Source organism: Schistocerca americana, chromosome 5 (genome assembly GCF_021461395.2).
Source record: "Schistocerca americana isolate TAMUIC-IGC-003095 chromosome 5, iqSchAmer2.1, whole genome shotgun sequence".
Taxonomy (NCBI): Eukaryota; Metazoa; Arthropoda; class Insecta; order Orthoptera; family Acrididae; genus Schistocerca; species Schistocerca americana.
In genome coordinates this window covers 59,983,948-59,998,747 of record NC_060123.1, presented here as the reverse complement: position 1 = coordinate 59,998,747, position 14,800 = coordinate 59,983,948, and the positions used below count along the sequence as shown (strand labels likewise).

The 14,800-nt window shown below is 42.9% G+C and overlaps 1 protein-coding gene across 1 annotated transcript in view; it reads left to right on the top strand.

Annotated features, from left to right (window-relative positions):
• LOC124615662 (protein madd-4) overlaps positions 1 to 14,800 on the top strand; it is a 514,315-nt gene that overhangs the window by 432,111 nt on the left and 67,404 nt on the right. The window contains exon 22 of the mRNA XM_047143690.1: positions 10,736 to 10,922. Coding sequence (XP_046999646.1) covers positions 10,736 to 10,922 — 187 coding nt within the window. The remainder of the gene's footprint in view (positions 1 to 10,735; positions 10,923 to 14,800) is intronic.

Below are 14,800 nucleotides of genomic sequence, written 5' to 3'. Positions count from 1 at the left end.
TGTGGAACATGTCAGAAAAACAACAATACATGACAAATATTTACAACTAAAACAAATAAGCTAATGTACCATTCCACAGGTCCCAAGTGGAATGGTCGTCATTTTTTAATGAACACTATATGAAAGAGTCATTTTACAAATACTAATGCACTGAATTTAAAATAAAAAAGTTTTTTATTTATTTATAAGGTAATAAACATGTAATAGAACTACTATAATACTTATTTACAATGAACACATTACTGCACTGAAATTGTGCAGTAGTTATATTGTACTTATGTACAAATCAGTTGATTTTACTGAGAAATTCATCACTGGAGTAGAAGGAGTTGGCCACCAATCAATCCTTTAGGTGTTGTAGTTATGAAGTAACGAGTAGAGATTGCTCTTGCCATGAGTCCAGACCATGAGAATGTCATCAGTGAATCTGAATCATGCAAGGGATTTTAGATGTTGACTGGATAGGAACAATTCCTCCAGAAGGCCTGTAAATAAGTTGACATAGTATGGTGCCATGTGAGGATCCATTGCAGTGCTACAGATTTGTTTATAGATTTGCTCTTCAAAACTGTCACAATTGTGGGTCAGGATGTGGTTGGCTGGGAGGATTATGAAAGAGGTAATGGGTTTGGTATCAGGAGGATGTTGGAAAAGATTGTGTTCCATGCCCACAAGGTCACGGGCATAGGAAATGTTGGTGTACAAGGCTGTCACATCTGCAGTGACCAACATGGAGTCTGGTGGCAATGGGACAGGAATTGTGGAGAGATAATGTAGGAAGTGATCAGTATTTAGAATGTAGAGTGAGAGGTTATGGACAGTAGTTTGGAGGTGTTGGTCAGCAAAGACAGCTGTTTGTTTGGTGGGAGCATTGTACACAGCCACAGTGGGACGACCAGAAGGGAGACCAGTGGGGTTGGGTTTGTGGAGTAGGTAAAAGGTAAGAGTGCAGGGAATTGCTGTTGTGAGGAGGGAGGTGGATTCCAGTGTCAGGTTTCTGGATGGATGTAAGATCTTGAGGAGCTACTGGAGACCATGTTAGACTTCTGGGATAGGATCGTGGTCATCAGGTTTGTACACAGAAGTGTCAGAGTGTTGACAGAGGCCCTCAACTTCATATTCACTCCCACTCATGACCACTGTGGTCGAGCTTTTGTTATGGGAAGGATGATGAGATTGGGGTTGGTTTTCAGGTTACAGATAGCTGTGTTTCCATAGAATTGACGTTGGACTCACTAGGGAGGGATTTAGGAAAGGAGGGTGTGGCCAGATTAGAAGTAACAAATTTGTAAAATTTTATTAGGGATGACTGGGTGGAAGGGTGGAAGGACCAAAGTTGGAGGAAGGTTGAAACTTTTAAACAAGGTTCTGGGTGGGGCTTTGGTTGGTAGTTGTCAGTGTGGTGAGTGGTGAAGAAATATTTCCACTACAGAGCACAAGTAAAGGAAAGAAGGTCCTTTACAAGTCCATCATGGTTGAACATAGGTTTCTGTCTGTGGCGTCGATCCACGCATCGATAGGCCAAAACATTGTAAGTGTATTATGTCTTCGAGTTGATCTTTGTTTTATATACTTCCGGGACCTCAGTTCCGGCCTAGTCTTCGACTTGTACGTTTGTCGCGTAATAAAAGTATTGATGATTAGAAGAGATAACTGTGGTCGTTACCTTACCACCTTGATATCTCCTTCAGTGGTGACCCCGAAGTTCGAATAATCCGTTGAACTGAGTAAAAAGTGACTATCGCACTAGCTTCCGCGTTCCGCATGGACCTTTGTCCGCTATACAGTGGCCTTCTACAACAAGCCGCCGCCACCGCCCGGTTTTCACCAGCAATAGCAACTAAATTCAAGCACGCCAGCTGTAGTTGGTGCCTGACATGAATTTCCGCAGTCCTATAGCCTCGAGAACCCAGGGACCTCGTCAGGTGCAGTGGTTTTGAACGTGATGCCAGCGGGCTCCGACTCCGGCTTTGTTAGCCCCCAAGTGCTTCAGTTTTCGCCGCACAGCAGTACAAGAAACCACTACACACTGATACCAAACTTTAATGCAAGTACTGTAAATAGTGGGAAGCATAGTTTTCATAATGTGCCACAACAGGACGCCTTTTTTAATGTGCAAGTCCCATGTGTGTATCATTCCGCACCAGTTGCACACTACGTGAATGACATTCACCAGCCTGTTACTCTGAGTGTTCATCAGTGCAGTAATAAGAGCGGGTCAGGTTCCACCAAGCTCATCAGTGACTCTGTGATGGACAATTTCGCTGCAGATGTGGAGGACCAATTGCATAATAACCTGTTGAGCAACTGCCGTGACCACTTTGACCTGCCGCCGCAACAACCGGACCCGCTTCACTCCAGGCCGGGCTTCCTACTAACGGATTTCGCTTCCCCTCCAGCTACTATGAACACAGCTGGCATGTCTGCTTCCTCTCTACTGCCCTTACAACGCAGACTTAACTTGACTTGCCTACTGCTGCATCCGCGAGCAGCTGCCCTCATTCTTCGACCACCAGTTCGTCGAATATACCAAAACTTCCGGCATTCAAACCTGCCCACCCGAATTCTGGTTCAACCTGATTGAGCAAACTTTCAGTGTCCGTGCACTTGATGACAACGCCCATTTCACATGCCTCATGAACCACCTCCACGACCGTGTCAACTTAATTTATGACCTGGTTAAGTCACCTCCTCAGAACGAGAGGTACGCTACAGCTAAACAAGCAATACTGGAACGTTTCTCCAAGACAAGAAGAGAAAACGTTCGACAGCTCATCTATGAGGAACACCTCGGCGACAAATCTCCGTCCCAGCTGTGGCAATGCCTTTGACTTCTCGTCAGTGAATGCAACATGCCAGACGCCATGCTCACCGAGATTTGGACAAAAAAGCTGCCTCTGTCTGTCCAAACAGCCATCCCCGCCTACGAAGATAGACCGAATAGCAAACACTTGCGTGCCGCCAACTGAGCTTACTCCGCTCTGCTATGTGAATGCCGTGCCCAGCAGTCCGGCAGCTATGCCAGTTTCCAACCACGACCAGGGCCCCAACTTGGACGCCCCACTAAACCTAAGTCTGTCAAGTTTGCTGCACTACCGGCACCTTCATGTCCACACAACAACAGCACATCTGACTCTGCGGAAGATTCTGGGGCGCCGCCGTCTGACCACTCGCAGGAGCAGACATCTGCCCATAAATACTGTTTCTTCCATGCAAAATTCGGGGAACAAGCATGCAATTGTAAACCGCCATGCTCCTACCCAAACTTCAACTGCAGGTAGGCAGCGGCACCACCTCCTGTGATGTAAACAACAGGCACTGTCCCACGGTCCATTCTATGTCCAACACTAATGCTTAGAATGGACGAGTCTACATCCGCGACTTGAACTCTGGTACGAACTTTCCCCTCCGACATGGACGCAGATGTTTCCCTACTTCCATCTTGTCTTGCTACTGAAAAGATCTGACTACACAAAACTGTCCTACATACTGTAAACTCATCTAGTTTGTTGTGCTTAGGTTCTACTTCATATGCAGTGTCCCTCTCGCCTGAGTGCAACCTGAAGTGGTCCTTCCTGGTGGCTGACATTGATGATCCCATTTTGGGCATCGACTTTCTACGACACCACAAACTGTGGCCTGACCTCATCAAGAATACAGTGTTCTACCACCCTATCCAGGAACACATCCCGTGTGCTTCGTCGAGCGTCAATAGTACTGCTAAACAGGTCCACTTGGCTAGGAAGTGTAATAACCCCTCCTCCAAGCTCTTGTCATGGACCAGTAAGTGGCTCACAGAGTGTGTCGAGTCTACACGCCCGTGCTTGGAACAACTTGAGCTACGCCGTCGCCTCAACAACTTAAGTAACGAGTTATCTTCGGCACGGCAGCAGCTTGCAACACATGACACCTCGGCAACACACAAGGTTAACTGGAGCCACTACAGTGTTCTCGCACCCGATTGCATTTGTGACCATGTTCCACATAAACTGTACAGCGTCCGCACTCCCACCATCTCTAACTGTGTTAATTCGAGCGCACATTCATCCCCCTCCTCGCTTGGGCAGCTAACTTCCCAGGCGCAGGTTAGTCTTTTGATTTACTGCCATCAGCTGTTCATTTGGGCCCACTACCACCACCAAGCTTGACAGCGGCACCTTCGGTTACTAATATACAGTGTACCAAGCTTGTTTTGCGCAGCTCACTTGTCTGTCACTCCCAGCCACCCAACAGTTGGCACTTATGCAAACTTTCGCTGTGCACGCCACAATCCAGCCTAGCGGGTGCCACACACACTATACCACAAACAGTCACCTCGTGTACCGCGTCGCGCGTTTCCGTGGTTACAGACGGCACCGCCCACAAACTTAGCTTGCAAGACGGACCGCCTATCTCTTGCCAACCACGCCATCTCAAGCCAACTCATGAAAGTGGCTCGTGAACAAATAGGTGATCTCTTAATAGCCAGCATAATCGAACCATTTGCCAGATGCTGGGCCTCGCCTATCCACTTCATCACAAAAAGCGACGGCACCCGGCGTATGGTTAGCAACTATACTAAGTTGAACTCTCATACTATCATAGACAAGTACCCAGTTCCTAACGTTGCAGATTTTAACCATGCTCTTGTAGGCGCCAAATATTTCTCGGTAGTGGACTGTAGGAGGGCCTATCATCAAATTCCGATGAAAAGGCAGCTGTTACAACACCTTTCAGCCTTTTCCAGTACTGGTTCATGCCCTTTGGCCTCTGCAATGCTGCACAAACTTGGCAGATATTCATAAACAAGGTGTTGTTTCATCTGGATTTTTATTTCGTTTACTTGGATGACATTCTTATTTTCCGTCCTACTTTGCAAAAGAGCAAGGAACATTTGCAAGTTGTTAAAGACACTCTTACTGCTGCCGGAGTTGAACTGAATAATAAGAATCTCCAATTGCACCAGACTTTGGTAAGATTCTTAGGCTACATCATGTCAGCTAAGGGCCTCACTCCTCCCGAGGATAAAATCAAACCTGTTTTGAATTTGCCATGCCCTCACTCATTTAAAGAACTGTGCAGGTTCATTGGAACAGTTAACTATTATAGGATGCACTTGCCTGCCTTAGCCGATGTTCAGGCTCCCCTAACAGACGTCCTTGCTGGTAAAAATACGACCGGTTTCTGCCCGGTCCTCTGGACCCCTGCCATGGAACAAGCTTTTGACAAACTGAAGCACCTACTAGCAAACGCAGTGACTGTTGCCCACCCGCATCCAGACACTACATTTTTTATTACCGCGGATGCCAGTGATACCGCAGTAGGTGCTGTCCTCAGCCAAACAATCAGAGATACTACCTCTCCTTTGTAGTTCTTTTCTAAGAAGCCCAATGGCGCAGTTCACGAGGCTGTGAAATACTTTTGCGCCGAGGTTGAGGGTAGGGACTTCTTCATTTTCACCGACCATAAACCTTTGGTTGCTGCTGTAAAGAACCTCCCGACTGACCCTCTACCTAGACGCTTCCATCATTTGGACTTAATATTGCAATTTACCTCTGACATATGATACATCAAGGGTGCAGATAATGTGGTCGCAGATTTTTTGTCTCGTGTCGGCGCTCTCACAACTCTGATTAGACCTCTCTAACTTGCCTCGGCTGCAGTCTGCCGACACCGCCACTATGGACCTTATTTCCGATCACAGCTCGTCACTCAAACCTGTGCGATCCACCTTTCCCAGTGTCATAGGCAAGGTTTGGTGTCACAAATCAACTGGTGTGCTGCGTCCCTTCATACCCAAACCTCTACAGAGACAAGTGTTCGACAAATTACACAACCTAGCTCATCCAGGTGTGAGAGCCTCTACCAGACTTATTTCAGAGTGCTTCGTCTGGCACATCGTGCATTGCGACTGCCAAGCCTGGGCCCGTGCCTGCATTCTGTGCCAACAAAATAAAGTTTCGCAACACACATCGCCCCCACTAGGCAGCTTCACTGCTCCTCCCAGTCGCTTCCAGCATGTTCACATCGACTTGGTGGGCCCCCCCCTCACCCCCTCCGAGGGTTACAGATACGTGCTATCTATTATAGACAGAACCTCTCGTTGGGTGGAAGCTGCCCCGCTACCCAATATTACATCCGAATTAATGGCACGATCCTTCATAGACACTTGGATTTCACACTCTGGCTGCCCTGTTTGCTTGACAATCAACCAAGGCCATCAATTTGAGTCTGCCTTGTTTTCTGAACTATGTAGGCTGTGTGGCATCAACAAAATTCATTCAACAGCATACCACACCCAAAGCAATGCCCTTGTGAAACGTTGGCATAGGACACTTAAGACAGCCCTACGTTGCCATGGCCTCCTTTGGAAAGAAGCCCTGCCATTCGTCTTACTCGGTTTGCGGACCACTTTCAAGGAAGACCTTAAAGGCTCAGTGGCTGAGTTCGTCTATGGCCAGTCACTTACACTGTCAGGTGAACTTGTTGCTCCTACTCCAGTCGCCAAACCGTGCAGCCTGCAGGTTCCTGCCACGCCCACTCAGACCTCGCCGTCTGGCTCTCACCCCTCTACTCACAGCACACCGCCCTCACCGTGCTATGGTTTCCCCAACCCACTGGCTCAGCATACCTCTCCATTAGCAGGCGCCACTTATGAACTCTCTACCCACGTTCATCCTAATGACATTTGTGGTTTATCTGTCGTCATTAGTGGCGATACCGCATTAGTGGTGCTTGCGTGTGACGATTCATGTGGCTCGTTAGGTGGTGAGTCACAACATGTAGTGAAGCGTTTCAAAATCTCTCGAAGTGCTACGTGTGGCAGCCTACGTGCTTACGTTAGGCCGAGTGGAAAGGTGATCATTAGGTACCCTGTCAACGACATCTTTCCACACCAGCACTCCTGCACCGGCCGATGACTACGACCGCCAACGTCGCTTCAAGACTTCAGCATCAGCATTCCAGGATTTGCTCCACGCTCTCCTCCCACACGATCTGTGCCGTTAGACATGGAGGAACTCACTGTAACCCACTGAAACACTCGCCAACCCCCCCCCCCCCACCTTCCCCCCTTCCACCCCCCCTCCCCCCCGCCTCCACCTTTGGGTACGTACTCCACACTGCAGGGGGTGAGGGGGGAGTATGTGGCGTCGATTCACGGATCGATAGGCCAGAACATCATATGTGTATTATGTTTTCAAGTTGATCTTTGTTTTGTGTACTTCCGGGACCTCAGTTGCGTCCTAGTCTTCGACCTGTACGTTTGTCGTGTAATAAAAGTATTGATGATTAGAAGAGAGAACTGTGGTCATTACCTTACCACTTTGATATCTCCTTCATGTCTAAAGGTGAGGCCTTTAAGAAGTACTGAGACTTCTTAAGCAGTCAGAATTTTGGCAGAATGGTTAGCAACAGTGTAATGGGATGAGTATTCAGGACAGTGTATTTCATGGAGGGTGGAGGAAGGTTTAGGGGATGTGGAAAGTGAACTGAGTCAGCAAGACTAGTTTGGGAAGCTATGAGAGGTTTATGGGGTGGGATTGGATCAGAATGTTAAGCCCTTTGCTGGCTATAGGGAGTCCCATATGGCAAAAGACCGGAGTAGCTGAGCGGCTGTTCCTGGAGGAGGTTCGAGTCCTCCCTCGGGCATGGGTGTGTGTGTTTGTCCTTAGGATAATTTAGGTTAATTAGCGTGTAAGCTTAGGGACTGATGACCTTAGCACTTAAGTCCCATAAGATTTCACACACATTTTTTGAACCGGAGTAGCTAGGACAGCTTTCTCATTTGGTGCTGAGAATCCTGTTCCAACTGAAAAAGGAGAGTTTCTGTCGCAGTGATGGTATTCAGGAAGTTGTAGCCACTTAGTAACTGGATTTTGTGAAAGGAGTGGAGGCTGTCAAGAAGGGTTTGAGTTTGGATTATATGATTGTGAAGGAGCAAATCTGTGAGAGTGAGGGACTGATGGAAATGGGAAAGATGAAGTTTCTTGCAGTAGGCAGGGTGACAGCCTGATATGCCAATTTTAATGGTAAACCTGTTAGTTGAGATACCATGTGCCAGACATAATTTCACAAAGAGGATGTGTGACTGGTATTCTGCTCGGGCAAAGTAGAGTTTTCAGAATTGGCAAAGGTAGAATGAGCAGAAAATTCATGGTTGTATGGTTGGTTGACAAAAGGAGTTATTGAGAAATAGTTAAAAAAGATTGGGCCAAATCTTACAGTCAAAGTACTATATTGGAAATAAGTGGTAGGTACCATATAGAGAGCTATGTAGGAAGTTAGAAGGAAGGTCAGAAAAAGTTTTAAAGAATCGAAAAGTAATAGGCGAAATTGTAAATAAATATGTGCAAACATGAATTGACCCACATGACAGAAACCTTCACAAACATACAGTGTGATTGTAAATATGCATGTGTGATCAGCTAACAGGAAAGTTGGGCAGCATATTGTTGATAGTGGAGAATATATTAAAAACAGTACTAAAATTAAATGATCAAAAGAGAGCTGTCACCGCAAGAGCAGGGCATTAAGAGGGTGGCCAATGTGTATTTTGAAGGCAGGTACTGGAGGGTTTGAAACCTCTACACCACTACTTTTTGCCGTATTTATCTCATCACTGAAGCTCCAACAGCATTTAGTCTCCAAGCCTTTGTGGGAAGGAAAGGTAGCAACATTTGTGTATTCACATTTGTTGTCACATTGTAATAGACTGCTGACCATTGAAACTGCAACACCAGCAAGGATAGAAAATAATGAAATTCTGATTATTGTCATATACAGTACAGAAGAATGAATGCAAGATCAAATTTGCACTTGATTTGGGGGTGTACAGTGTTCAAAATTTAATATGCAGAACTTCCACGTGTGGCAGTAACAATTGCTTTAAACCTGCCGTGCGTCATGTTGAGCTGAGCTTGGATGACAGAAGTGATTCTGTCATTCTGTGCTACTTCTACTCTGTGCCAGGGTTTATCAATTGTAGTGGCTTATGAGTGATAGGGTGCCAGTCTCTCAGCAGTCTGTGACCAGATGTTTTCAGTGGCTGAGAGGTATGGAGGATGTTCTGGCCCGGCAACAGTCAAACAGCGCTTGTATAGAGGCACACCAAGGCAGCATTAGCAACATATACTCTTCTTGAAAGATAAGATCATGGAGACCTCAAAGATAAGGTACAACCACAACCTCAGATCATCAGAAATGTAATGGTTGCTGTCCAAATCACCATTTATGCAAACCAGAGGTGGTCATGACTCCTGACATCATCACACCAAGTGCTGGTACCGAATAATGATAACAAACACAATCTGGTAAAGTTTGATGTCTTCAGTGTCTACAAATAGAGATAGGTCCATCATGATATTGCCCACAGAACTGGATCTCTTCTAAAATGATGATATGATACTATTCTTGTGTCCACTGTTGTCGTTGGAATCCCCTACCATCAGCATGTCCCTTGACACTGCTGCTTCAAGGGAAGCTGCAACATAGGTCACCATTCTGACCGTCCGCAGTGCTCCAGACGTCATCATGTGGTCAGTGTAGATACTTCTGTTATCTGGAAACAAGTGCATTTCTTGACTCAAGGTATGTAATTTGGCTGTACAGTCCTGCACAGCAATATGTCCATGCTCTCAGGTACTAGTCATGTGGAGCCTTTTAGATCCTGCCAAGCACTGAGTGCGACCTTCCTGTACTCATCAATTCCATGTTCACATGACAGTCATGAGGTCTTGATCAGACAAACAGCAATATTGTGGAATGGTAAACCACAGACCCTGTATGCCATAGTCATGCTGCTACCAAATTTGAACACAAGCTGGTAGATTTTGATCCTTCTGAGATGAGACAACACAATCATACATTAAGCCAACAAAATTCAAATGTAATTTCTGAATGAGAAACCCACTGCATAGTATTTGCTTGTGTGCAGAACATATGTAGCAGTACTTATATCTACTTGGAGCAGTTGCACTGAACTAGTAATCATATATCCAAGATGTAGTACACTACATGACAATTTGATATTTGCTCCATACCACCTTCATGTTGCAGTTTTAATACCCAGCAGTGAATTTGTATTTTGGTTAGGATTTCGTGCCTGAGACTAATTTCCTTACATTACTCCTTCCTTCATTATATGTATCATGTGGCTGTGATTCAAAATCACTTTCTGCATGTATGTCCCCTGGTGCAAACTTTATTTATTCTGCTCTCAAATTGTGAGCAACTCAGACTGCTAAATAATCTTATTTATCAACACATGGTGGCTCCATGGTAAAGTGCCATATCAAAAAACCCAAAGGTTTTGGGTTTAGTTCCCAGGCAGTCCTATAATTTTCATCTGATACCTTTCTCATCTTTCAACTGTGGCAGTGTTATGGCTTGGAATGCACATTTAACTGTAGGTTGCACTATAACTTGCTGGATAAGTCTTTTCTAAGATCAAAGAAGGCAGTGGCATATAACTTCTAATAGGACCATGCTTAGAAAAACCCTGTAGTGTTCAAACAACCTGAGGTTGATGATAGCATTATATTTTTGCTCTTTCAAAGATATTATGTTTGCCCCATCAAAGACTGGAGGTTCTACTGATAGCCAATTTATTTTTAGATAGGGACATATGTATTCATTACAAACTATTAACACATTATCATACTTTCACTGTTAATTTTAAAGTGCCAATCCTGCAATGAAACCAGGAGACTTGCACATCTGTAATACAGTATTACTAATCAACTGTGTACATTCCTAGGTACGAGCTGCTCACTGCATGCTTCATGTTAATGGAAGCACCCAGAGTGTTGAGAATAGGCTGTGTGAGGATGCGGGACTGCCAGTTCCTCCAACAATGCAAAACTGTGGACTGGAATTCTGTCCACATTGGACAGCAGGAAACTGGTCACTCTGTGAGGAATCTAGGTGCTTTACGTGGAACACAGGTAATAACAGTGTACTGTCACTGTAATAACAGTGATGATAGTGACATAAAAACAATATGTGATTACTTATTTAATGAATCAGTGTGATGCACAGAAAACATGAATTACTCTTCAGAAAAAAATTTGTGGTAGTATTTTCAAACTTGTGTACTCTTTTAGAAAGTTGTACTCTTTCCAACTTTTGATAAACTGTAATTGAAATGAGTCTGCCTCTCTTTGAAATATTTTTTTTCTAATTACAATGCATGCCACCTGCAAAGCATTTGCCTTGCCATATCGAAATGTAACTGTAGTGATAAGTTCTCATCCTTTGTAAACTGTAATATGCTGCATGCAATTTACTTGCAAAAGTGTCATCCAAGGTTCTCAGAAAGTTAGATACCTACATCAAGGAGATATACCTTGTGTGACTCTTCAAATGAGGTGAAACTAGATTCAAAATCAGAAGCAAATCAATATGATAAAGTATTCAATGTTTTATTAATCACTACACGCAAATACCAACATGTTTCCTGTAACAAATCAATTGCTCTTTTATTTCTAATTCTTGTCAAACTTATCTAGTTAGTTTTGCAAGAAATGACCTCAGAAACTTTTTTTTACTACGGTAAAAGTAAATGTAGTTCAATATATCTTTTGCTAAAGATATCTTGAGCTACATTTACTTTTACCATAATAAAAAATAATCAAGTCACATGTAAAGTTTAAGAAAGTTTTATTTAAACTGATTATACAAATATACAACACAATGCCATCGTATGATATAAAGAAGTTACAGTTGTTCCTTAAATGATGAATTCTGTGCACCTATTCTTCCTGGTAAATTGGTTAATTTTATTATCAATAGGACAATCAATGTCAGGGTGAGTGTTCAACAGAGCTAAGCCATTAAGTCGATCCTCCTCCATTCTCGACCTCAGCCATGTCTTTGTACGCTGCAATGTTGAAAAAGTTCTTTCTACTGTAGCAATAGATGCAGGTGGACAAGCAAATATTTTGTACAGTGTGTGCAAAGTAGGATAGTCAGATCTAGGACAAACAGACAACGCTTGCATAACAGACACGACCATTAAGGGTGTTTATGCTCATTTGCTTGTATTTAAGAATCCATCCCATTAGTCTCTTTGTAATCACAAAGAGTGATTCTTCTTCTTCTTCTTCAAAGAATGGTAGTTCAATTAAGCACTGACTGAATTTATGTGCCAGATCATTACCATCATGTTTCAGTAGTTGTGAGGGCAAAAGTATGTTGAATTTTAAATGATAAATTTTTCTTCTGCAAAACACTTTCTCACGTCAGTCGTAACATGGTCCAGTGTTGGAATAAAAACAGTTCTTTTCCAATATGTCATAGCATCATCATTATGATCACAGTTTTCCCTGTGTCTTTGTCTGCCTGTAAGGCAAAGAACACTCATCTCCACATCCAACTCTTCCACAACTGTCTTCACCTCTTCAACAATATGAACAAAGTGGCTATCAGCATTAGCTCTCATGCCGTCATACACCTTGAGTGTCAAATCTAATTTCACTTTTGCCATCACGACATCCAAGCTAGGGTGCTGTAAGATTTTGCTGACTGGATATGTTGTGCTCATAATGTCACTCAATGTAAACAGAGTGATAATAAACTCACAATTAGAGAGAGCTCGAAGGAGAATATTGGCTTTGTCAGCTGTTGTTCTATCCCTCCAACACTGTATTCCTTTAAGAACTTTGCAAACTGTTCCAAGATTAGCTGCGAATTGAATGATAGCATCGTGTCACTCAACCCATCTTGTTTGACAATGTGACTGCAGCGAGTGTTTCAGGGGACTCATCAATGTTGCGAACCACTTGCTAGATGCTGTAAAGGATGATACTAATTCTTCAGTAGTACAAAGTGAGTTCCTCACACTTGTAGTGTGCGGGTTGGGTGGTGAGGGCGGCGTGAGTCGCAATGCGGGCAGGGGGGTGGCATGCCCCCCTTATGCCTTATGTATCCGTCACTGAAATACCTGTATTGCAAAAATATTGCTCGAACATAGAACAAGCAAGAGACAGCAGCAAAAAGTGGCAGAGTATCACTGTATTCAATTGTCGAACTAATTACATTTGTTAACAGAATCTTCTGTTGGTTCTTGGTAGAACAACATTATAATAAACGAAAAGCAACAGTTTGCTTTTGTTCTACAATATTACTTTTATTGTTAACTGGTTTTCAGACTATAGGCCATCTTCAGGCATTTACTGAGTATTATCACCATAGAAGTTACAGTTTTTGCAAACAACATTGGAAGAGAAGTAACACGTCTAGACTGAAGTAGAAACATACAGTAAGTAATGTTTTTGACAGTGTGGTGGTAATGCAATGAAAAAGTAAAAATTGAACAGTACATAAATAACAATGGAGTAGACAGGAAAACCTTTAACACAAAATAGGAATAGCATGCCTACATAATAGTTTTCTATAAATAAGCAAAACTAATAAAATAAAATAAAATTTGTACTAGACAAGGCTACATCGGTAGGTATGAAACATGGAGAGTGAGACACAAACCAATTAAAAGAAGAGACAATTATCAATGGAACTACAGCATACGTAAGGAACCAACAGTAAATGCAATCTTTGAGAGTGTGATGGTTCTGCATTTTAACATTAACATTATAATCGAAACAGTGGCTGTGTAACAGTTTGCATTAAATAAATGAACAAAGTGAAATATGAACAATATTTGATGAGACAACCACACTGGGTGTTAAACATGTACAATAATACAAGTACCAGTTAAAAGAAAGCCTTAACTATTGGAATTACTGTCTATATAGAATACAAGGACAACTTCAACAAAACAAAAGAACTTAATGAATACAGGAAAATGGGAATATGTAGGAAGAGACAGTGTGGGAAGTAATGAACAACAGAGATGATTATATGAAGTTTAAGAGAGGGGGAGTGTTGTGCTGTGTCTGGTCATTACATTTGGGTGAGTGTAAGAGTCAACAGCACTGTTCTGGTTATTCCAAAATGAGTGAGGATTTTATTCACCAGTTGTATCAGCTGAGTTATCAGGATGAGTGGAAAGATGAATAAGTATGCATTAGAGCACAAACATCCTCTTGGAAACATTGAATGTGTAGAAGAGCTTGTAACATACATATTAAGAGTCAAGAATGCAAACTGGCCGCTGCTTAAACTTTTGCAACAGACTATCCTAGTATATCTACCTCAAATCTCACAACCTTCAAGAAGGATCAGACTGTCATATGAGACATTTCTTTAAGACTTGATTGAGCCACCCACGTATCAACTGAAGAACGTTACTGCCCTCCACCCTTAGTCATTTATGAAAGCATGAAAAACAAAGGTGCCTTCAAAAAGAATGACACCATTACAGAACACACCAGAAACCAAAGTGTGCTGACTTTGAATTATCTGCTAATATCGAGTAAGGCATAAGAAGTTATGAAACGTACAAAAATCACTATCCTTCAGATTTGCAGGGATGCATTAGAAGATTTAGGGAGAGTGACAAATTTATTTTTCCGCCTGTTGCTTCCATTTTTAAATAAAAAAGTGTCATTTACTCACAGTATGCAATACAGAAAATAAATCAATCTCTAAGGGATATAAGAAATTTATCAAAACTGCTATCAAATAAAATCTCCGTAATTTCCTATCCTGAACTGAACGAAATCCCAAAATCTCTTGAAACTAAAACATAATGTGAACTTGATATCACCAACTTCATGTGAACTTGATATTAATGTTCTGTCTTTATAATATTAGCACAAACTTTTGTTGATGGGTTCATATCACCATTCTTGACATTGTAACTCTTTATTTCAGTTTGTTTTCAGAAGACTTTCTTGTGTCCGGAGCTGTACCTAGGAACTAA